The sequence below is a fragment of the Xiphophorus maculatus genome, chromosome 5, assembly GCF_002775205.1.
Source record: "Xiphophorus maculatus strain JP 163 A chromosome 5, X_maculatus-5.0-male, whole genome shotgun sequence".
NCBI lineage: Eukaryota > Metazoa > Chordata > Actinopteri > Cyprinodontiformes > Poeciliidae > Xiphophorus > Xiphophorus maculatus.
In genome coordinates, this window is record NC_036447.1 from 28,879,713 (window position 1) to 28,905,517 (window position 25,805).

Here is a 25,805-nt window from a genome sequence, read left to right on the forward strand (position 1 = left end):
TGTCATGAACTGATATTTGGACTTTAAAAGGGCAGTCTTACGTATTTTCCAGGCACAAAGTGGCATTTTATAGAACAAGTAACTATTGTATTTTTATAACAAATATGAAAATACTATAAATATCAGATAGAACTTTAAAAAATTGGACTTTGTAACTGAACAACTCTAAATTGGGCCTCTGTCTCTTTAAAACTCCTGCTCTTTCTGAAACTCCACCTCCAGGAAATCATCACAACATGCCTCCTCTACTGACCCTCTAATATCGTTTTACCAGCGATGTTCTGAGAAGTAGCTCCTATAATGAGCTCAGCAATTGTGCAGTTCCACCAGGTGGTGTTTGCTAATTGCTGCTGACTAGTCTGAAGGAGCTGACTGGGGGAGTCGCAGAGGAGGGATGCTCTGTGAGGCAACAGCTTTAAACTGCAACTCTGAGGAGGAGCTTCGTCTTGAAGGCGGGGCTGGGTCCATCCAGGCGTTTTGCGCAGCGGACTGGTTGCCATGGGAGATTAAAGGATTTCTCAAACATTCATGATAGAGTCAAGGCAACACTCCAGCTATGTTTTTGATTTGAGATCATCATAATATGATGTAAATTCAAAAAAAAAAAAAAAGATTTGACATAATACTGCCCAAAGAAGGTTTTCTGATGCAACTTTTAAAAAAACCACTCCTGTTTGTCGATAACAAGCTGTTTTGAAATTGGTTTATTTTGCAAAACTGAAATGGAAATGTTTTTTTCCCACACATCACATGAGTTACATGAGCAACAACCAGATATTACTGCTGTCGCAAATCACAAAGACGACAACGATAGGAAGTAGGAGGATTAAGCCGCAGCACTTTTTTTTATTTTTATAATTTATTGCATTAAACTTTTTCACATAAAATTTTCATTGCCTTTCTTAATGAACAAAAAAAAAAAGCAATTGCGAAATTGTGTTTTATCCACATTAGCGGAACATCAACAAGGCTTTGAGTTCTTTTCTGGTCTTGGAACTCAACCACAGAGGCCATTGTTGCTCAGTCGGGTTCTGTTACTTGAATAATTTAAAAAAGAAAACCCATTTTGTATTTTGTCTGGTTAGATCTGACATTAAAATTAGCTTGAGAAGAGACAATTAAGTAACAAAAATTGTCCTTTCACAATACTGTTAGAACCTGTTCATTAATCAGCACCACTCATTGTTGGACATGTCCTGTTGGTTGGGGACAGCCACCTTGTCCCCCATTGGGTGTTTCGGCCTTTTATTACAACACCAATCTGCGCCGCAGACTCAGGTCTTCTTCTTCTTCTTAAGAATTTAAATTTATGCATCAAATAAACCCTACAAGCCGCTGCTTCTGTGAGGATTAAAAGATCCAACCTCAAATGAACCACTTTCCCTTCACAGTCATTTTATAAATTGGCTGCCAAGAGTCATTTCTTAAATCTCAGAATATGCTGCAACACTTAGCCGTGCTAACATATGGACATCATCAGCTGTTAATATGTTTCGCCGTGACACTTTGTTGCTATTCCTCGCAGGCCCCGCCACCGTACTGTATATACAGTGGATGTAAATGTTATCATTGAGGCTATATTCTAATTCATAGCCATGAGCCAGACCGCATGGTGGGGCCCTTGTGGCATGTTATTTTATGGAACCCGTGGAACGCACATCTGTCAAACTTGGGATGGTCTCCCCGGAGATTTAAAGAACATCCTTTTTGTTCGAGTCACAACTTTTTCTAGTCCCAGACGCACGTCAAAGTGAATGATTAATGAACCCGAGGGGTGTGCATGAAACCCATTCAAGGACTCTGGTGCAGAAGAAGTCTGTGAGATAGGAAAGGGACCGGGACCCATTTATGCTCCGTTTGTGTTTACGGCTGCATCAAAGCAGATGAATGATCACTACTTGAGCTCCGGCTAAATGGTTTTCAAGTAGCCAGCGTGGGGACCAGAGGAAACAACCTTTTGGTAGTCGGCCGCAGCTGCCGGGCCTCAGAACGGCCTACGCTTGTGTTTAGACTGCTGCTGTTTAGAAGAAAACCAAAAGGCCAAAGAAATGGAGCTAATTTGGAGGATGATCTAGTTTAGAAGCAACAGACAATCTGACCTAATTTATGCAAACTCACAACTTAATTTCTAGTCTCGCTATGTCCTCAGTGATGGCAGAATCTCTGACTCCCTCCACTTTTATGAAAAGTCCATCCACTTCTGCTTTAAGCAGCAGTAGTTTACTGCTGTTTAAAACATAAAATCAACTTTTTTTTTAGCTTTGGATCATACTGTAATGTTACTCCCTCATCAAAAACATCCTTTAATTTCCCGTGGCAACCATTCAGCTGTGCCAAAAAGCTGGATGGACCAAGCACCGCCTTCAAGGAGGAAGCTCCACATGAGCTGTAGTTTCCAAGCTTCCTCTTCTGCTCCTCAGCTCCTTCAGGCTAGCCAGCAACAATTAGCAAACATTATAGAAGCTACTCCTCAGTGAAACGCTCAAAAAATTGTTGTTAAAGGGTTAATAGAGGAGCCATGTTGTGATTACTTCCTCAAGGCGGAGTTTTAGAAGGAGCAGGAGTTTCTTAAAGAGACAAAGACCCAATTTCAAGATGTTGAATTAAGTTCTTTAAAGTCATTTTTGATATTTACAAAAAAATTTATAACAACTAAAGGTAACAGTTACTTGAATGTGACATAAAATAGCTGAAATGGAAATGTTTTTTTCCCCACACATGACATGAGTTACATGAGCAACAACCAGATATTGCTGCTGTCGCAAACCACAAAGAAGACAACGATAGTCATACCAGTCATTCCTGGTATGACTTTTCCTCATACCAGGAAAAGTCATAGTACTGTCCCTTTAAAAGTAAAAGTGGTTACATGCCAACACAAACAAAAGTTGTTACCATTTGAAATAATGTTCTGTGGAACTCTCCCGACAGTAGTAGTATTTTATTTTGCTTAATTTTTTTTGTAATGTGGTTAATTTACCAAAAAATATACTCAATCTGAAGAAAAAGCAATTGTACTAAAGTGTTAGTGCCATCTTCCCCGTCTTCATTCTTCTGAGTCGGATCATTTCCCCTCTCCTTCTGCGTGTCATCCATCCTCTCCCTTCTCCTCATCTTTCCCCCTCGCCCTCTCGTGTCACGGCACAGCCGAGGGCCCGTGTTTTCTAAACTGTTATGCTCTTGTTTCCTATGGTTATATTCTCCGCTGACGTGCCGGAGTCCCATTTCCTTTTTCAGCTGCGAGTCCAGAGTACCGGCGCAGTCGTAGTGTACAGCGCGTCCATAAAACACTCACGGGGCCCGGCGCAGACACTGAGCAGACCACGACTTTAGCACATGCATTACTTTCGATATTATGCACCATAATTTTGATTTAAGTCTGCAACAGGAGGATACAAGTGGAAATTATTCTTGCTGCTTGAGCTTCTCATGCAATCATTAATATAGCGAAATACTAGGCGATGTGACACAAACGGCCTCGCTGCAGCACACCGAAACCAGAAGTGAGTGAATATTAAAACACTCGTTGGGTGGTTGGTTCGTGTGACCACGAGGGCACCAATGTTAACATGTTCCATTTGTATCAGACGTGCACAGAGAAATCGGTTATTGATTGGGATCGGCCGGGTTTTAGCTCGGTTGGTCCTGACCGGAGTGAAGAGAGTTTAATGCGGCCGTTCTCAGTATCTCTGGCTGCGTTTCCATTGACGCTAAAATTGAGCAGACTGGAATTACGGTACTAAAATGAATTCACTTAATGGAAAAAAAACGCTGACAATTTCGAAAACCCCCCCCCCCAAAAAAACATGTTTTTCAATGAAACGTTTCAAAATTAGTGTATTACAGCAGCTCCTGCCTGGAACAGCTGGTGTGATGTTGGCTTTGCTCGTCAAAAAACTTAACAAAAAGGCAAGAGACTCCATTTGGAATGCTGTTCTTATGTCTTCTTATGTTCTAGGTCCTTAGAAAAATTGCAATCTGGAAATGTTTGAATCAGCAGGTAAGTATTTTAAAGAAGCCAGAAATTCCCACATTGTGATGAGAGCATCTTTAACTTTGGCTTTTTGAGTGGTGGTGTTTTTCAGGCATGGATTAACTAAATGAAGTGAAGGATTTAGTTTAGATCTGAAAATGCAAATGTTAGAGGGTTGTAACGGTAAAGAGAGAAACCAGGAAAACATCAGGTTCTAAAGAGAGCTGTATCAATTTCCTGGTTTTCATTTATAAACTGTTTGTATACTCTTCCCTTCCCGTTCTGGTTAAATAGAAAAAGAAGGTCAGTTTGGTGCGTTTCCACAATTTATATCCTAATTATGAATAAAAATAACTCTGGAACTATCTAATCCATTCATTCAATCTTTCAGGGATTGAAAAATGCACAGAAGAAATGTAAAATAGTTAAAATAGTTCAAAGGAGCAGTATTATGTAAAATTGACATTTTTTAATTTTATGTTACTCTTTTATCAAGAACATACTTGAAGTTTTCCTTTGATTCTTGCATACTTGTTTGAGAAATCCCTTATTCCATTCAGCTGTGCAAAACCCCTGGGGGATGAAGCTCCTCCTCAGAGCTGCAGCAGCTCTTCCCCCATTACTCCCTCACTCAGGTCCTTCAGAATAGCCAGCAGCAATTAGCAAACACCTGGCGAAACTATGCACATTAACTTCATATCATAGGAAATACTTCTCAGTAAAACACTGGTAAAATGTTGCTAGAGGGCCATTAAAGGAGCCATGTTGTGATGACTTCATGAAGGCAGAGCTTCTTAAAGAGACAGAGGTCCAATATTAAGGCACCAAATTGCAATTTGTTATATCTGATATACATTTTCATTACAACTGAAGTTAAAAGTTACTTGATTGTGCTATAAAATGTCACTATAAGGATAATTTACCAAACCTAGAAATTTGTCTAGCAGAATAGTAGAGTTCAATGGACTTAACTGATAAAACAAAATGCTGCTCACTCTGTCACATTGCGTAACCATCTTCTTTGAGAAATATTTGTATTTATATGGAGCAATACTGCTAGAATAGAAACTGAAAAGGCATGAGAAAATTTCTCCTCAGTGTTTTTATCAGATATCTCTGGTATTATTCTTCATTATTAGCTAAACAGAAAGAATCAACCTTTTTTCTTAGTAAAAAAAAAAGTGACAAAGCACAAGATAAGAGAAATGCTGATATCAATAGTTTGTCCATTACAGGTCAGCTGACTGTCCTGCTGAACAGTTACAAAGCTGTTGCTTTTCGATCCCTCCCCGCCGATCAATACGGAGGCATACTGTTTCAATTTTGCCCACATCGATTTTCTCTGCAACGCTCCGACCCGAACGCATTCGTCTCTCCGAAGGAAGGAAGATTTGATTTACTGAAGAAAAATTGGAGTGCACATCACAAAGATTTTTTGCCAGGCAGGAGTGTGACACACCAAAAGATGGATGTGCCTTGGCTGGGAAGCCTCTAGCCTAAGGGTGTCCATTAGAGCAGCACGGCGGCAGAAAATGAGCTGCGTACACGAGGAAGGAAGGAAAGAAGGAGCCGCGGAGGGAGACCAGGGAGAGGGTGGAGCAAACTGGAAATAAGGAGGCTGCTGGTGTCTGCAACGTGAAATATGTTTCCATAAAGGCGTAAAGCTACTGCAGGAATAACGCCGGCGTTACCATCACATTCCCCGTTTTCTCCATGCAAAGCCGGCTACTGCGGCACGTTAGCCGGCCCATTAGGAAGCAATAAAGAGGCGATGTGAGAGGAGGGAGAAAGACGAGAGCAGAGTGTGTCTGCTGGGACCGAGTTGCCGTGCTCCATCATCTGCCCTCATCTCCTTTCTCTGTCTGTCAACTTTGTCCAGGTGTCATGTACATGAGATGATTCCTGACCCAAATAAACACGGCAGCCGGCGGCGTCCTCAGAGGACCGCAGCCCCGAGCGGGAGGAAGGGGGAGAATGTTGGAGTGAAAATGAAATATCTGCCAGTTGTTACGTGGGTGTGTGTGTGTGTGTGTGTGTGTGTGTGTGTGTGTGTGTGTGTGTGTGTGTGTGTGTGTTCATGTGTTGTTTGCGGGCTTTTTCTTTTTCCTGGCATTGGTGATGAGACAGAAAACAATGTCCAGTGTCTTGATAGAATATCCATTTTGTCATTTTTCTAATTTATCGGGAATGTGTCTGACAGCAGCGGTGTTTCCATTAGAAATGTGCGCAAAACTTTGTCTACTAATGCAAATAACACCCACATTTTCGCAATTGCGGCGTTTCCGTTAAATAAGAAAAGCAATTAAAATCACACATGCTAAACGTTCTACATCATCATCCTATGACTACTTCCTGCTGTCTTGTTGTAAACTTTAGCTCTAATAACATAAAGCTACATAATTTTTCAAGTTTAATGGGTAATACTGTACATTTATAACAAATTTATGTCAGATCATGATTTCTTGGTTAATATCAAGTTGTCGTAACAAAGACATTTTTAATAATGTCAACTTTGTATTAAAAGTGGAATGATTTACCGAATGACACTTTATGACAACAGTCATAAATATTCATGAAAACTTACTCATGTTCATGACAGGTGTTATGTCATGTTTATGACGGTGTTATTACAGTCTTATTCGCAACCCGTCAAATAAAGTGTTATCTTTTTTCCATATCATTCTGTTCTACTTTGTGTTGAGTAATTATAAAAACACTACAGTTTGTGATTGTTCTATTGAATAGAAAAAAAACTCTCAGGGTATGTCAGTAGCTGCATTTCTGTTCAAAATGTGTGCAAAACTTTGTCAATGTTCTGCTAATGTTGAAAAATAAACGTGATTTGGCCATTTCGAAGAAACGCAATTAAATTCACATGTGAATAAGTTTGTTCACACTGTAATTAATTCAAAAGCCTCCCGTACCATAATCCTGCTACCACTTCCTGTCATTTTCTTCACCACTTCCTGTCGTTTTCTTCGTCTTTTCCACCAGTAGTAAAATGGGGTTGGTGACCACGTGACGCGTGATGGAAAAAAAGTGTTTCCATTGCAGTTTTGCAAAATTCACAAATTTTGATACAACTGAAAAACCTCATCCTAGCACAAAGACGTTTTATCAAAAATGTTATTTTTCGGCGGCGTGCCATGGTGGCGTAGCGGTTAGCGCGACCTGTATTTGGAGGCCTTGAGTCCTCGACGCGGCCGTCACGGGTTCGACTCCCGGACCCGACGACATTTGCCGCATGTCTTCCCCCCTCTCCTTCCCCGTTTCCTGTCAGCCCACTGTCATATAAGGGACACTAGAGCCCACAAAAATACCCCCTGGAGGGGTAAAAAAAAAAAAAAAAAGTTATTTTTCCAAAATTGTCTTGTTTCCATAAAGCAAATTTATTTCCGCAATTCCAATTTGTGCAATTATATGGTCAATGGAAACGCAGCTAGCGGTACCTTTGGTTAAGTTGTGAACCTGTCTGTTTTGAGAAGAAGTGAAACCAAACAAAGCATCAAAATGACAGGAATAAAGAAAATCTAACAATGAAACAGAAGCAGATAGAGAAGCAAAGTCTAAATGACAAGAAGGAAAGGAAAATGACTGGCTTGTTGTGACAGAGGAGGATAAAGAAAGAGAGAACCGCAGATAAGCAGCGAACGGCCATCCAAAGGAGAAAAAAAAAAAAATCACCAAACACCTCTGTTCTCCAGAGAACCAAGCCCCGCTAAGCTGGATATGATGAACACACCAATTGCGTTCAGGCAGGTCACACACCGTGTCAGAAGATATTAGATGCCTGCCGTGAGCTAAACAACAATTCCCATCAGCCAGCAGGAAAATAATATTTTCATTTTCGGATTCTTTATTAAACGGAAACTTTGGGGAATACATTTTTATGGCGCGAGGCGGAGGAGGGGGAGGCTTTACACCTCGGCTGCGAAAGGACACCATCACGTCGCCTTGCGTGTGTTGGTGCTTTTCAATTTCACAGCTGGGAAGAAGCCATGTGTGTTTCTTTGTGTAGATCTGAAGGTGCAGATGTTCCATTAGAACGAATTCTTGCGACGCCTGCAGGTATCCAGGTGTGGAGAGCTGGTTTCCCCCTAACCCCGTCTTAGTTTGTTGCGTTTGCAGCACCAGATGTTTCTCTTGCGTCTGCATACCACAGGCTTTTATAGTGCAAAGCTGCACCCACCTGACCTTCACAGTAATTGACCAAAAATATTGATGTAATGGCACAGGACTGATTGTGATTTATTAAAAGAGGGCTGCGCTCCGAGGCCCAGTGCCAGTGGCTCCCTGCACCTATCGGCAGCCATTAGGAAAGCCATCAATAGCGCGGCAGCAGCGGCGGCTCGTAGAACACAATATCCATACTAAACGGAAGCGTGTTATGTGAGCATACATGAAGAAACGACGGGAAAGCAAAGACAAAGGGAGATCCAGTCAGGAAGGAAAGGAAAGCACTGGACAGATAACTCACCACGGACTGCTACAGGAGGAAAAAGAAATAAGAAAAAGAAAAAAAAAAGAAAAGCAAAGGCGGTCACAGATAGCCTTCCTGATCCGACGGCAAGCTAAACCCCGCCAGACGAGTCTCTGGAGGCTCGGCTCGGCCTAACAAGCATGAGCCAGCAGCCGTCTCCAGCTAAGCCATTACACACTACCTGCACAAACAGCCATCATTAGGGAATAGCCGCACTGGATTCTGCTGCCCATTTGGCCAAACAAACACACAGGATAAGGTTCCCTCTGTTCTTAATGGGAGCCCGGCTTGTTCACATGGCTTTTCATGTCTCTCTCAGGCCAATGCATCATTCGGCGCGCGGGCCGACAGCTGGTTCACCTTTAATAATTTAATTTTAAAAAAGCAAAAAAAACAAGCTGCGACTGTTGAACGTATATGTGGGAAGCAGTGAAAGATTTTATTTTTTGAAGTGAAATGAAAACAGGTGCCTTTTTGTTTTCTTCCCAAATGATTATTTTTAATAAGGTATAATGTACGATACTTCTTTGTCGCTTTAAATACATTAAAAGATGCAAATAAACAAACAGTTAAAATCATTTTACAAGCAATAAAATAAACATTTTATTGCCTTGAATTCCTTTAGTGAATGCCTGATCATTCATAGCAAAGGATGCATCTGCAGCGAAACAAATGCTTGTAGCAACATGTGAATAGCTCAGCTAGATCAATACTGTATAAGACTGATCTGGTGATTATTTTTTAGATTTGCTGATTAATAATTGATTAGCAATAGATGTTGCAGAATTTGTAGCCATGAATCTAAACTTTTTTCACTTTTCAGCTTTGGGAAACCGATTTACAGATCAACGTTTTTCTCATCTTAAATGTAAATTGTAAAACTTTTTGTTCAGTTTTGGCTTAATTACTGCTGAGTACGTTGTTCCTTCAGCAATTGCCCTTTTTTTGAGTCTGTATAATCCAGTTATCGATTAATCGATTACTACATTACTTGATGATTATTTCAATAATCAATTCGACACGATTAATCGCTTGGCCGTACTTTTGGCGTTTCAGGCCTAATCTAGAACCTTGTTCAATATTAGCACAATTACAATTATTGATATTTGTATTAGTGCACCTATGGTCCCCACAGAGTTGAAAAATGAACAGGTTGTGAAAATGAAAAGACAAGTCCTTTTAATCCTCCTTTCAGACAGGGGCCTTAAGGCAACAGCAGAATGTGTTTCTTTTTTAATGTCGGGTTTTTGTACCAACTTCGCCCTTACCTGACGGACGAACTTCCCCAGGCTCCGTGTTTGTCGGTCAGAATGTTGACGATCTTCTGGATGAGCTGGGTGGAGGTCATGTGGTCGCGGAACTTGGCGGCTCTGATCAAGTGGTCGCACATCTTCTCCTCGTCTCGCTTCTCTGCCGCATACTGGGCGCAGTTCGACTGGAAGGGTAAGGAAAAAAATAAATCAGAGAGCAAATGAAGTCATATTTTGCCCACATTTTTCAAAGGAATGCCCCTTCTTATCATTCTAAAATATAAAATCTGCAGCTACACACACACAGGTGCAGACCAGAGTAGAGATACGAGACTCGCAGGGTCCCTTCTGAATAAACGGAAAGCGTGCGGGTCATTTCTGCCCTTGCGTCATGTTGATTAATAACAGTGGACATGCATTTTCTAACGCCCTCCAGCACACGGTACTACAGAACACAGGGCGGCCATTTTTCTCTGTCAGAATATGTTATCAGAACAAGCCTTTGAACTCTGCAGTAACACTTCCTGAAAATGAATAGCTATCATCTTATAAACAAACTCACAACTATTTCAGAAACAGTTTTTTAGCCTCCTATTTATGCAGTGCTTGTGCCTGATCCATAGCTCCACCCAGTCATACTATACATACAGGTCTGCGTTAGCATTTTACAATTTCTTATGAGAGATCTGACCAAAAAACCCTGAAAACCCATTTAACCCTTACTGAAGTGCTATTTTGTGTCTCTAACTTGAAAAGGGCGATATTATGTATTTTCCAGGCACATAGTGCCACCTAATAACTATGTTACCTTCAGTTACAATGAAGCTGTAAATACCAAATATAACAAAAGAAATCTGACTTTGTAATTTAACACCTTGAAATTGGGTCTCTGTCTCTTTAAGAAGGACCTGCTCTTTCTGAAACTCCGCCTTCAGGAAGTATTCACAACATGGCTCCTCTATTAACCCCCAACAACGTTTTTACCAGCATTGTGCTGAAAAGTCGCTCCTATAATGAGCTAAGTTCCACCAGGTGTTTGCTAATTGCTGCTGGCTAGTCTGAAGGAGCCGAGTGGCGGAGTTGCTGGGAGGGGTGAATGGTCGCCATGGAAAATTAAAGGATTTCTAAAACATGCATGAAAGCATCAAAGCATAATTCCAGGTATGGTTTTGGTGATCGAATAACATAACACGATGTAAAGCTGAAAAAGTCCATTTTACAAAACACTGCCCCTTTAAGATGTTTGCTTCCCCAACAGCGATGCAGCATCTAGAAATGAAGAAGCACAGCTGAAGAGACCATCCCATACTTAAAAAAACAAAAAACAAAAAAACCACAGTAAATCATTTTATAATAGGCCCTTCTCTTCCATTTTAGAGCCAACATTTCAGATCTGACAGAAAATCCATAGGCATAAATCACATTACAGGAGGCTGCTTTGGAGGCTGCGTGCCTTTAATTATCAATCTATGTCTCTTTACGTGACATTAAAGTGGGTCCTGACCTTCCGGCGTGATGAACTGGGAAACGGCTAAATGAGCAGAGTACAGGAGGAAGAGCGCTTGGAACTTTAAACATGAAGCTGTGTGTGTGTTTGGTGCTGCCGGGTTCCTACACATTTTACATTTATTACAGATTTTTTAAAGTGTACTCAGTGTTAATAATGAAGTTTTTTGTATGTTTACTACAGATGATTCTAGAGAACAAAGAACTTCCCACAAACCATCACTTGGAACAGACGGACGGACGGACAATGGGAGAAAGTCTGTCTGTCAGTAGCACGTTATAATAACTATTCCTAATTTAGCCTAACTACCATTAATGAGTTGTTACTTAGCCTTGAAGACATTATTAATTAAGGATGATTCATACTTAATAAAGTAGAAACACATTTATAAATGCTTTACCCATAATGACTAATGACTACCAAAACCAACATACTGAGTGTTTATTCCTGATTGCAAATGTTCACATGAGTGTACTAACATATACACACATTATGTAGGATAGTTAACTCATGAGTTATTAAGCATGAATAAGCACTGAGTATGTTGGTTTTGGGCATATTTAGTTATTATGGATTGTATGAGTAATGCATGATGTGATTTTTTTATGTGTATTTATTATTAGTATATTAAAAATTTAAGAGATTGTATGTACCCAGGTTCCATCTGATGAAGATATTTTAAATATCTTCATCTGAGACCTGATTCACGCTCCATTACAGGGATGTCAAACTCATTTTTGTTTTGGTCAAAACAAGATCCTGAATGTTCTTAAAGGGCCGGTCGTGCAAGAATGTATCGATAAAACCCATTAACAACTTGTTAAAATATTAGCAAACAACTGTCTCTGCATTTTTTAGTCGTTCTTAAAATTAAACATCTTTTCACACTGTTCAGTCCCTCTAGGATTCTGAGATTTTTGGGGGGCAACAAAACCACAAATTTTTTGGAGCTAATTTAGAAATATTTTCAAGGAATTTTACAATATTTACGTTTAAGCATGACGTTAAATGTGACTTTGTTAGTCGTCACATTGATCACGGACCAACCAATAACTTTACATCAAATAAGGCTGAGGCAGCAGTGTTGTAAAGTACAAAACACTGCCACCTACAGGAGGGAGTTAGTGGTCAATTAAACCCAATGTTTTTGACCATTTTTGTGGAAATTTCTTTTTTGTGAGACATTAGTGAGAAAAAAAAAACCATGGAAATCTGTTGATTTTTACGTGAATTTCAACAATCACAGGAAACTGGGAGGACTGGCTGATATAAATCGGAACCTGGAGTCTTGAGGGCCACACAGAAAGATACGGCGGGCCAGATTTGACACATGAACTCCATTATCTTGCAGTTATGATCTGTGTTAAGTGTGGTAAGATGCTGTGCTTGTAATTTGATTATGGAACTTATTAAATTGAGGGAACAAAATCTGTATGATTATGGGTAAAGCATTAATAAATGTGTTAGTTTAAATCATCCTTCATTGATGTTTTCAAGGTTAATTATTAATGGTTAAATAAGGCTAGATAAGACTAAATCAGGTATGGTTATAATAAAGTGCTACCTATATTTCCATGTTGCGTTAGACTTTCCCAGACCTGGAAGATCCTTGAATCAAATTCCAAACTAACTGAGAACAGCAGAAAAAAATATTCCAAAATCACAACAGACCACGCGGTTGAAAACGCGCAGCCACGACTGATCTGGTTTCATAACACTGATGCAAATTCATCCGGAGATCTGAAGCAGAGTCCATTTCCATCTGTGGCTGCCTGAAACATGCAAGGTCTGCAGCACTAACCAACGGTGCCGGGTTCAAACTCATAACCATAAACAAACACTTCATCACCTGCCCAAACAGGTGATGAAGCCAAGCCCTCCACACCGTAATGAGCTGCGCTCATATCCAAAAGCCGGAGTCGACCACGGGACAAAAAGGCCAACTCCAGAAGACGGCGGCCTAAAACAACAACCAGAGAAGCTGAACGTATGAGCCGTGCCATTAAAACGCTAAGCTGGGTTTCCTCTGCAAGTGGACAGGACAAGTTGGCGTTGCTGCCAGGGGTCACTCCGTTGATGTGGGTTTAATGAAGGACTTATTATGTCATGTTAATAAGAAAGATGTAATAAAATACAAAATACTTGATGCTGCGATCTCCTCTACTAAAGGCTCACTAAAATAATAACCCAGTGTAAAATATAATTTTTTGTGTGATTGGGCTTTTAAACTGAATTGGTCATTTAATTGTTGGAATGCTGTGCAAAGTAGAAATAGTAAGAAAATCGCCATAAGTAATAAACCAATTAGTCACATGATGAATGAAAACAAGCTCAAATTGCCTGAGCTAGGAAAATGCTAAGTTCCATAGTTTTACTCAAAGTCTTAACAGTTTAATAGTGATTTTATTGCAGCCTTAATATACATTTAGCAATATATTATTTGTATATTTATTCAAAACATTTTTGGTATGTACAGTATTTATAGTCACAAATAGTATCCTTTATGTGTACTCCTGTAGCCAAGCAACGACATTTTGCTGTCAGATTCACTCTCGTGTCTTTGTGCAACGACAGAAAAGAAAATCTGAAACAAGCGAGATCATGTCCTTTGGCATGATTTTGTTTTTCTTGCCTTTTATTTTTTAAACAATACTGGATGACAAAAATCTTCAGTCTAATGCGTCGGCCTCAACCAGCTGCGTTTTTTGAGGGACAATTTTGCTTACACAGACTTTGTTATCGTGGCAGGCCTACACGTGCAATTCAATTTCCTTATTACTTTTTAATGAGCTCAAAAAATATTTAGAAGTTTGTCAGCACATATTTCAAAACCAAACCTAAAAAATAAAAACAAAAAAAAAAAGGTTTTAAGTTGTCCATGTTAGTCAGCTGCAGCAGAGGCGGCCGGATGGTGGGCCTACGCTCTGTCAGCTTGCTAAGCAGACAGCCACAAGGGCACAGCTTGCTGGCAAGCGGGACCATTATGACTTACGACACTGTAATCACGGGCAGCACCTCCCATTACACAGCCTGGCTGACAGGGTCGTGCTGCTGCGCGGAAGCCCACTCTACAGTGGGAGACAGCTCAGTGAAGACAAAATTATAATGACTGGCATTAATCGAGTCACTTACGCGCCAGTCGCGTCTCCCTCAATCCATTCGAGGTTAAAAAAAAATTAAACAAATATAAATGTTTTGAAGAGGAAATGAGGTGACTGGAGAGAGGAGGGAACAATAATCATCTCAAGGACTAAAGCTGCAGTATGTAAATTGTGCTCAATACAGGCTATATAGCTAGCTTTAGCTATATAGCTGTATAGTTAGCTTAGGCTAGGTATATAGCTAGCTTAGTATACCGGTAGATTATATTTTCTCAGCCAGAGTATTTTCTGACACATCATTGTCTGATTTTCCAAACAGTAGCTGCGTCTCCATTGACCATAAGTTGCAAATTTGACATTTCAAAAATAAATGTGCTTAATAGAAACCTGCCCATTTCAAAACAACTTGTTCTTTGATACAGAGTTTTGGCACTAACATGAGGTTTTTATTTCTGTGTTTTTGGCCTTATCAAAATGTTTCCATTGCCAAACTGGAATGGAAATTTTTTTTTTGCATTATATGGATCATATGATCAACAACTGGATGTTGCCACTGGAGCAACCCATAAAAAACAAGACAGGATAGGATGTAGAGGATGACGTCACATGAACAAGCTTATTCAGGTGCAATTTTAATTACCGTAGGTTTCTTATTTATTGGAAACACCACAACTGCGTGTTTTATTTTGCGTCGTTTTGAATTTCTACGCACATTTGTAATGTAAACTGAGCTAATGATGAGGGGGGTATCGGTGATTTTCTCTCTGAGTGGGTTGGCGGACAGCTCTGCCACACTTTGAAAACTGTGGATCGGTACAGAAAAAAAAAGAAATCTGGTGTATAACACTGAACTTGTCGTCATGTGATAACTCGTCTCTTTTCTTCTGTGATTTGAGCGGGTTAACTGGTGTAACAGGCCACAGAAAGGAAGCTCATTACAAGATATCAGCCCTGTGTTTATGAATTAGAGTGACAGATAAATGTCTAGAGGAATTACTACACCACAACCCTGATGGAGTGGATAACTGAGCGTCTAAAAGTGGAAGGAAGAAGTAAAACAGCAGAGGCATTATTAAAGTGCTCGACTTGCAATCTCCTGACAACGGTGGCACATCTGGGCTACAAGCTTTCAGAGGTTCGTCTATCGCTCTACCAGGCTCTCTCATTTCTCCCGTCCGTCGTCAAGCACTCCCCGAGGGTTTCATTTACAAACGGGCAGAGAACGCGTCCAGAAGAAGGCGACCCATCACGCTTGTCCTTGTCTAGTATCAGAGAATGCAAATGCAGAACAAATAAATTCCTCCCGGAGCACAATGGAGGTCTGGGGAGACAAGAGGACGAAATGAGAAAGGAGGATGGGGGCTTGGGTTGGGGGGTGTCACTAAGCAAAAGTACATTCTGAACAAGTCCAATTGGTTTCAGAGAGCTTCTCTTGCACTTGATCTCTTGCCCTCGAGTTTTCAAATTGCAACATAAAACGTCACCGGGGGAATTCAGACAATGGGCTCGGGGAAGACGCGAGTGAAAGGGAGAGGAGGGGGAGAAAAATGAGGGCTTAAAAGTACAATGGCGAACAAAAGTCAGCAAATGACAATGTCTGACAGCTACTTCAATTCTGAAATGATGCCCCTGTCATCCAGTGCTCCCCAAGTATTGATTTTTTTTCTTCCTTCTCTTGTGTCAGAAGAAAAAAAATAATCTAATCCAGTTGAAACATATCCCTTCTGCTGGCAACAGCCCCCAATGCTAGTGGCCGTCAAGGTTAACGCAGCCACTATACTTATCAAAGCGACTCCCTCCTCCTCCCGTCTGGTCCATCTGTAATGGACTGGTCACCATGCGCGGCTGCAGGCCTCTTCATCTTCGCTACGTAGGAAACCTCCCCGTCTCTGCAGGACCGCGCCCTCCTGTCGCTACATTTGTCTGCAGTGCCACCTTTTGCAAAATAACTCGAGCTGTGTCTGAAGGTCACGCATCACAAAAAAAAAAAAAAACTGAGAATCATCTTCTGCAGATGACAAATGAACAGAGGGAGGAATTGAAGTGACATTACAGAGCTGTAGCAGAGAATGTAGACTACAAGAGAGCCAAAAACAAAATCTGACCAAGTATGTTTGGTCTCGCTTCTCGTGCAGATGCCTTAGACCACTTGAAATAAGAGAAAAGTAACTTTCAAGTAACTTTTCAGCAAGATATAGGAGCTTAATTAACTTCCTTAGTATTGATGAAAAATAACTAGGGATGCACAATTCACTATTTTCACTTCTGATTGCTATACATGAGGTTTATTATCAGCTGATACCGATCCAGTACAGGAAAGCAGAGCTGAATTGACTTAGGTTTCTTTTTTAGTGCAGACATAAATGTACTGAATTACTAATTTATTTGATAACTCTGCACCAGTACAGCACACTTAAGTACGTCAATAGCCTCACAAGCTTAGTCCAACATGTAAAAACAACTTTAATCTGTTCAGTCAGTGTGATTAGGAGTAGAACAACCAGTGGAAAATGAATAATAAAGAAATGGCTAGGTTGAAGTTGGTCAAAAATGTAAATAAACTGCACCAAACCTCAAATGGTTCAGAAAATGTAATTAGGAATTCTAGATGTAAAGTAAAAAGTAAATTATGATGTCGCTCAAAAGCAAAGCATAGAATAAGACTGAATAGATCTGCTCATGGATCAGACACATTGTCACCAATACCTGATTTAGAAATTTTGTCCTTAACGGGATGGATACAAATATTAATATTGGATAAACCAAAATGTCTCATTCCACTGGCAGATTATTTCACTTATACCTAATAATTTTTCATCAAAATGAAAGAATTATTGACTTAAATCAAGCTCCTATTTCTTGCTGAATAGTTTTGTCGCATTTTAGGTGCACCAAGACATTCGCACTATAAATCAAACCAAAAGTACCCAGAAGGATTTCCTACTCCAACCAAACCGTATAAAAGGTTTAACACAGGCCAAGTACGGATAAGAACACAGAAAAGAACATGATGCAAACCACAGACAACGCCTTGAGAAGCTCAATGTTTCACTTTGATCCAGCACTGCAGGCTCACCTTGAGAGAACGTCTCTGCAGTGGCAAAAGAGAAGCAGAGGCGGCAGCGGCAAGGAGTCATATTTTGGGCTTAGCTGGTCACACATAATGATGGGACCAGTAGAGGAGGTACCTGGGGACTTCATTATGTTGACAAGACAGCAGGCCTGAGACTGCGGCTCCCCAGCAACCCTCTGCAGCCTACTTTCCCTCTCCATCTCCTGGGCTCTTGAAAACAGCAGTGTGGAGCTACGCCTGCTGGAATAGTCCGACAAATTTGAACCGTATTGTTCTAATATGTAAAGTTTCTCACTTTCTTTTTTTCTTCTTCCACAGCACAATCTTGGGAAAAGGCATGGTGCTGTTCTCTTCCTCTCTCGTTCTCCTGACAACAGATTTGCCCATAATGGGACGGCGGGGCGCCCGGCCCTGCTGACAGACTACATTACAGCTGCGACAACTACATGACAGCCAGCTACAGTGGGTGGCAGCTATCAGTCCGGGTTCTGCCATCAGTTTAATGTGGTGAAAATAGCCTCTGGGAGCCGAGACGCTCTCTCTCTCTATGGGGCCGTGTTGGGAATCAGAACTCTATCCATCCAATAAACTCAGTTTTTATACTTTGTATTTTTCAAATACAAACTGCTCTAGCTTATAGGTCGTCATTTTAATATAAGAAGAAATGCATGAATCATCCATGCAAAGGAATTGTGCAAAATTAGCTGAAGAAATACTGACAAATCTACAGTATAGTTCAAAATTATTCATACCCGTGGCAGATTTAGGTTTAAATTAAGCTTTTACGTTTTTTTCTGTCTCAAAGTAACTAAAAGTCTTTTTAGTGGCCTAACTAAAGTAGAGGTATTATGTAAAATTGAACTTTTTTGAGCTTAAAATTTCCAAACCAAAAATATACTAGAGTGTTGCTTTGGTTCTTTCATGCGTGTTTGAAAAAAATCCTTTAATCTCCATGGCAACCATTCAACAGTGACCTTTGCAGGTGCAGCTCCTTCTTCTGCCTCACAGAGAACTCACCCACAACTCCCCCACTCAGCTCCTTCAGACTAGCCAGTATCAATTAGCAAACACCTGGTGGAACTGCTCATCTGCTGAGCTCATTACAGGAGCTACTTCTCAGAGCGACGCTGGTCAAAACTTTAAAGGGTCAATAGAGGAGCCATGTTGTGATGGTTTCCTGAACAGGGAGTTTTATTTAAAGAGACAGAGGCCCAATTTCAAGGCGTCAAACTCTGAAGTCAAATTTCTTATATATATCTTGATATATTTCTTATATATTTGATATATATAGCAATTTTATAACAACTTAAGTTGTTGTAAAATTGTACTATATGGCTGGAAAACACACATTACTGTTCCTCCGGTGTCCTGAAAATAAAAGGTACCGGTAATCTGTGGAAGAAGTTTAACATTAGTGTGATGACAAGGAAGTCTTCTAAACTCTTAAAGCAGCACCTTTCTCCTCACAGCCTTTCCAGGCCTGCATGTCCTCAGAAATGGAAGAGCCGTTAGCTAAAGGCTAAGCACTTTCTCCTTGGAGGACTCTTCACCACAGCACAAAGTCCAGGCTGTCTTTTGTCTGATGGCTGAAGCTAGACCACGCTAACACAACATAACAAGCTTCAGCTCAATGTTAATGTCATTAACACGGGGAGTCGGCCCCGGCTCGTTTTACGAGGCCAGCGGAGGAAACGCTGAGGCAGAGAGCAGTAATTAGCTGCTATCATCTGGCTTTCAGGGTCTCCTCCAACAGTCAATTTGATTACTCCATATAGCAGCAGGAGATGAATCAACGGCTACATGAGAAAAGGATGAGGCTCAGCAGAAAGGAGCAGCACTGCAAGGAAGAATAGATATGACTTGGGTCTTGCTCACTCTTCCCCTATCTGGACCGTCTTATCTGCCCTCGTGCCCCTGAGCCCGCCACATTTCATCCCTAATGAACAACCCCCGTAAAAAAAGGGAGTTCGATTTCTCTCCCTTCCTTTCCATCTCTCGGGCTTCGTCTTTTCTCTCCCTCTGTGCAAGATGCCCGTCTATCATTCGCCGAGCCGCGGCAGAGCGTCCGATCTGCAGATCTCCTTCACATTAAGGATCCTATTAGATAGAGAACCCTAAAAGGTAATTGGATTTGGCCCTAGTTATCTTCATCTCTGTTTCACCCTGAGCCCACTGTAATAACTTACTCTCAGGGCCAAAGATAACTCAATTCTGGTCCGCAGAGAGTGAGGAGAGTGTGAGGAGGAGGCGGGCGAGAGGCGGCGAGGAAGAGAGGAGAAAAGCATATGTTAGGTCTCCGAGGCAAAACAGAGTCTAAATCAAAAGGCCCCTCTATCACCGCCTTCAAGGATATGGAATCTGACAACAAACATAAATTTGTTTTAATGTTTTGAATTATTTTCTTTGTGAAATGTGTTGCTTCTTGTTGTGTAACATCTGGCTCTCTGGAGCGCCGTCGTCCGAAGGCCGCATCACTTCCTGTGCAGCAGGGGGAACGTCCGCCGGCGAGGCCGAGTTAAAAGGCAGGAAACGTAATAACCGAGTCTGTGTTTCTGCAACACATTTACAGAGACAATGCTTTTAAAAGTGCGACATAGCTGAAATTTATTTTGAAACCCTTCCACCCCCACCCTCAGTGGGATTGGGAGGAGTGTGAGGGGGCGGGGGGGGCGATTCATTGGCCTGTTATTTTTATTGTGGCAGTGCAAAATGAAAGCGTTGGCTCCGGGAGGCTCCAAACACAGCCTGTATGGAGGCAAAAATCAATACGGCAATAACCCAGCAAGACTTATCAGCGGCTCACTTCTCCTCAGAGGTCACAGAGGAGCAACTGCATTTAAGTGGGGAATTCAATTGTGAAACATAGTTTGGGACAAGCTCTGCTGGGTATGTGATTAGGGATGAAACACTGAGCTAAAACTTACAACCCAACATAAAAAAAGAGAGAAAATATGAACCTTCTTTCAGTTTTATGCTGCAGCTTTAGAGCAACAAACACAACAGAAGGTTTTGGACTGCATTGCTTTCAGGTCTACGTTCAAATATGCCTGAACAGCAGAAGTGGAGGCAAGACCAGACCTTCTAAGACCACAACCAAGCCTTCCAAGATCAAGACCAAGATCTTCAGATCTTCTGAAACCAAGACCAGATCTGCTGAAACCAAGATCAGTCCTTCCAAGACTAAGACCAAACCTTTCGAGACCAAGAAAATGACCAGACCTTCCAAGATCAAGACCAAGACCAGACCTTCCAAGAAAAAGACCCTCCAAGATCAAGACCAGTCCTTCTAAGACCAAGACTAAACCTTCCAATACCAAAGTAACGGAAGGCATTGATATCGGAAGGTATCAGAAATGATACCTTTCAGAGATTAACCAAGATCTTGATTAATCTTGGACCAAGACCTGTCCTTCTGGTCTTGGTCCAAGATTAACCCTTCCAAAGCCAAGCCTTCTGAGACCAAAACAAAGACCAGAATTTCTGAGACTAAACCCTTTGAGATTAAGATCGGACCTTCTGAGACCAAAACCAGACCTTCGCTTCCATCAGACTCTAGTGACAGCTCTAGGGGGGCAATAATTGTCTTAATGTAAAATTAACTGCTAATACCATTATTACGTCCGGCTGCCTCTCAAACACAGTGTGGCGTCACCTCTGCTGCTGAGATAAATGATTCATCCTTTTTAACATTCTTACTTCTGCTATTAAAGACAGTAGAGTTGGTGAAAGCTTCAGAGAAAAACATTAGAAACCAGACCACACACTCCATGCGTGTATAAACCTTTCTAAAAACCTGAGATTTGTTCCTTTTTCTAACCCTCCTGTGAGAAATTTAAATCTGAGGCCTACAGAGTCAGACAGAGCTCTAGATATTGATTGATTGATGATAGATGACTCTTCCCAGATTGATGAGCAGCAACAGCTGCTTCTCTTGGCGTTGTGTAAACAACTTTCTTCTTCATAGTAAGCCATACTTTTGCAGACTAACAAATCAAATTCATGTGATCAGCTGAGCCTGATGGCTATGCTTCCTCTACGGTCCAATGGAAGGACTGAGGGTGTGCTTAGTTTTACTCAATACTGTATTAATGAATAATAATAAAAGATTAGGACTGAAAATAATCTACTACTGACAGCAGCACTGTTCTAGGCCCAGGTGAATAACTGATCTGATATCTGAGAATTAAACTAGGATTAGAGCCTGTGTTAACCTTCGGAGAAATGAAGACTATGTTCCACCTGGAGTGAAAGCTGACCTCCAAACCGAAAATGAAAACCTTCCAGAACCAGAGGACATCCCATAATATTTCTACCTTTCAAGAGTTATGAGTAACTCTTGATTCATCTAACAGTCCCCTTCCCTTGAACCTTTGAAAAACATATCTTACAGTAAAAGTGGGAGCAGAGGCCTGGGGGTGGATGTGGTGGGTTTACCCAGACCAGAACCTCTCCACTCTGTCTGCAGCTCTTAGTTCTTGGTGAAAGGAGGTGTCAGGGAAGGGGGTGGAGGACCATATCCCTGTCACTACCAAAATACACCCCCAGTGGGAGTATAATGGACAGGATCCCAGCAGGACAGGAAATGATGCTGGGAAGATCCAGAGAGCAGACCGGGGGTCAGGATAGAGTTGGTCCTGCAGTGTTTGTCCTGCCAGCCGGTCAGAGGAGAGGTTAGACTGCTTCCATGGCTAAAACAGCCTGCCATGAATGCATTCAAGTCCAGGGTTAGGCCCGATCATGACTGACAGTAAACATTTTGAACATTCACTCTGACACCCGTCAGACGTCCCAGGATACACCAAGCTGTTCTGGGACTAAAGATCAGGGGACGTTTTAATCAGGTCATGGTTAATGTTGGGGTGTGTAACTTTTATTTTAAAAAAAATTTTAAAAAGAAAAAAAAGTTGTTTTACATATTTGTTCACACCATTACTATGTCATGACAGTATAGTATAAGACAGATAATCTGTGCTAACTGCAGAAATACACCACTCAGTCAGAAACAACCAATCAGAGTCAGGAGGAGGGTCTTAGCACTGTCAATCATGGTAGTGTGCGCACCGCTCATCACCCATTGTTCTTGGCTTAGCCTATAGCAGAGCCATGAATGCTAAGGCTAGTTAGCATCGCTAGCCCTAACCCTTTTTCTTTAACAGTGAGTTGTTTCTCTATTATTAGCACATTGAGCAGCATGTACATGAGAGAGATTGACAGCACCAAGACCCTCCTCCTGGCTCTGATTGGTTGTTTCTGTCAGGAGCGGTGCATTTCTTCAGATGGTAATAGTAGCGTGGGGAGAAAGAAGAAGAGCTAGATCTTTTCACAGATTATCTTTCTCATCCTGTCAGGACATGGTGACAGTTTCAACAAATATGTAAAAAAAAAAAAAAATGTATATATACATTTAAGAAAAGTGACATCCATCAGCTTTAAGATTGCAGTCAAATTTAAGCAGGGTTACACTCTAAAATCTGTATTCTGAATTTTTTTTTTTTCTTTAAAGCCAGCCGGCTATGCTGACATAATACTGGTAATTTACGTTACAGACCTTTATGCACAAACTTATTTTTGCTTAAACAAGTTCATTCATAGGGCTTCTTTTGACAAATACTAAAAACAAGGCCGCATTTTGCTCCCACTTCACATTTGTGCTCAATCTCGTCTTGGTCTATCCCATAATATTCAAGCTAAATACATCCAGGTGTGTGCTTGTAACATAAGATAGAAAAACCTGTAAAAATTGGACATTTTCTGCATATTGTTTTGTCCATTTCCCCGCCGTTCTCCAGATGTAATAAATCTTCCCGCAGGTGTGAATGAGAACGGCGTGAACTCACCTCAAATTCTGCATGTTTATGGATGTCTTCGGCCCGCTGTCTGCTCAGGATGAACTCGGCCTCGTTGGCTACGCGAACCAGATGGTCCTTCATCGTGTGGCTGAGAAGCCTGGGGGAGAGTGGAAACACTCCTGAGTAAAGTTGTGAAAGTTCACGTCACCAAACCCGTCGCAGTAAGTCATAAATCCACTAATCGGATTTTCATTTAAAACAAGCTGGATGATTTCCACTTCCATGATTTCGCAAGTGGAAATGATCTTTTCCACTTTTATGACGAAAGTCTTGGTCTCAACTAGCTGGGTTTTTTTTAAGGGCAATTTTGCTTGCAGAGACTTCAGTCGTTTCTGTTTTGTTTAATTATTTTGGACACTTGAATATCTTCTAGTTCCAGTGTTAAATGTTCGCTAGAAATTAAAATTCATTAATGTTTCAGAGGGTGTACTTGTACAATTCTGCCATTACTGTTATATTGAAAATGGTCTCAAAAAGGTCTGTCACAATAACACATTTTACTGGAAAAATTGTCCCAGAAATTGTTGCGATACACGGTAATATTGTTGCTTTGAGATCATTTTCAAGTGATATAGTGATGATGGCATAACGCAAGTTCACACTCTTAAAACATAAATGAACTTTAATTTTGTAAAATACTTAACTCTGGAAGTGAAAGGTATTTTACATACCGCCAAACAATAAACAAAAAGATCAAAAACAATAAAAAGGAAATAAAAACCTACACACAAGCAAAACTATAAATCAAATGGATTATAAAGTCTCTGAACAAAATTTCCGATGAAAAAATATTAATCAATAGGAAGGAAAGTTATCAAGCATCTTTTAGTTTATCATGCGATTGATTTGTTGCTTATTGTGACAGACGCAGTCCCAAAAACAACAATATTATTGTTTATCGCAATAACTTCTGGGACAATTCATCATCCAGCAAAGTTTGTTATTGCAACATGCCCACCGGTTCCAAGCGTCTAAGCAGGAGTTTCTGGGGAAAAGCATGTATGTACCATCTTGGGCATCAGAGTATTTACAACAAGTTTACTTCCTGATCTGAGCCGAACAAGCAGGGAGGTAACATCCATGGAAAGCTCAGAAAGGAGCGTGCAAAATTAGCAGAAAATCTCATTGCCGCTACTAGCGCCGCGCCGCTAATTGATTCATTAATGGATATGCATCTCTGACAAGAGGGAGGATCTCCGGCCGTGTTGCTACATGTGTTCTCTACCTGGCTCCCCTTAGCGGCGCTGATGAAACCCGCATGTGATGTGTGAACGCGCCAGCATGCGGGTCAGGGGAAACTCTGCACAGGTCAGAGCTGAGCAAAGTGGAACAATAACAGAGCAGAGGACAGGGAGGAGAGCTGGAGGGCAGACTGGATGGACCGAGGGGGAGGGAGCTCAGCAGCTAGAGGACGACTGTAACCTAAGCCTGCTGTTTCAGCACCGTGCAGCAGGGGCCCCGGGGCCCCCTTCACCTCCATAACCTGTGTGGCAGTACTCCGGCCTCGCCATCAATAACCACAGCAACTGACGTCCTTTATGGAGCTCGGAGCTAATGCTCGCAACATGTGGGTGTCGTCTGAAGATGGACTTGTTTTTAAAAAGAAATACCAATAAAACAGCCTAAAATTAAAAAGATTTATTACAAAATAGATTCTGGATAAGTGCTCATTTTCTCCGACTCCCGTCTTCTCTACAGTGCATGTGTGTCTGATCACTAGAGAGCACATTTAGTTTCTGTTTAGTTCAGCTTTAGTTTCTGTACCTTATTACCAAACTTTGACTGGAGCACTGATGCAGTTTGCTAGTGGTGCTGCATTTATACAGAAAAGATTTGACAAAAAAAAAAAATATTTTTTTTTACAGGGTTCCAGTGGCTATAGTTCGTCGTTTTGACCTTCAGGTACTGTGGTTCATTGTTGGTGTTTGTAGCTTGTAAACATGAGATAGACACTTCTATACCTGGGGCCTCTAAGAAGTATCAGTCAACTTCAATATTATAAAGTTGCTGTACTAAAGGTGAGTACATCAGCATGATTGACAGCACCAAGACCCTCCTCTTGGCTCTGATTGGCTGTTGGTGAATGTCTGCAAATTGTAATAGTAATTCAGGAAGGAGGCACTCGAGTTTTTCACATCTTGTCTGTCTTATACTATAGTGTCATGACATAGTGACAGTTTTAACAAATATTCAAAAAACATTTTTTTTAAGTTACATACTGTAGCTTTAATAATATAAATTAAACACTAAACAGACACACAAAAAACAAGATAGCGGTTGAACAACGTCATCTGTGTAGATAAAGTTTTTACTGACAATGAAGGCTCAGTGAGTCACATAAAGAAATACTCTCCAGCTTTCAGTGACATTTGGTGTGTTGGACTGTGGCAGGAGTGCTGATTAAACTGACAGTCTGTAAAGTTCATCAAATTTGTAATTTCATTTCAAATCTGGCTGCAAATGATCAGAAAAACTGACGTCACCGACAAAAAACTCTCACCATTTTGACCAAACAGACCCATTTCTCCCTTCCTACGATATTTTGTTTTAACATTGCTTATAATTTCGCATT

The 25,805-nt window shown here is 41.0% G+C and overlaps 1 protein-coding gene across 7 annotated transcripts in view; it reads right to left on the reverse strand.

Annotated features, from left to right (window-relative positions):
• The window catches only part of lrba (LPS responsive beige-like anchor protein), a 233,153-nt gene that overhangs the window by 110,708 nt on the left and 96,640 nt on the right, over nt 1-25,805 (reverse strand). For all 7 annotated transcript variants that reach the window (XM_023334195.1, XM_023334198.1, XM_023334197.1 and 4 more), the window contains 2 exons: nt 23,222-23,330; nt 9,722-9,888 (listed from right to left, as the gene is read on the reverse strand). In XM_023334195.1, coding sequence (XP_023189963.1) covers nt 9,722-9,888; nt 23,222-23,330 — 276 coding nt within the window. The remainder of the gene's footprint in view (nt 1-9,721; nt 9,889-23,221; nt 23,331-25,805) is intronic.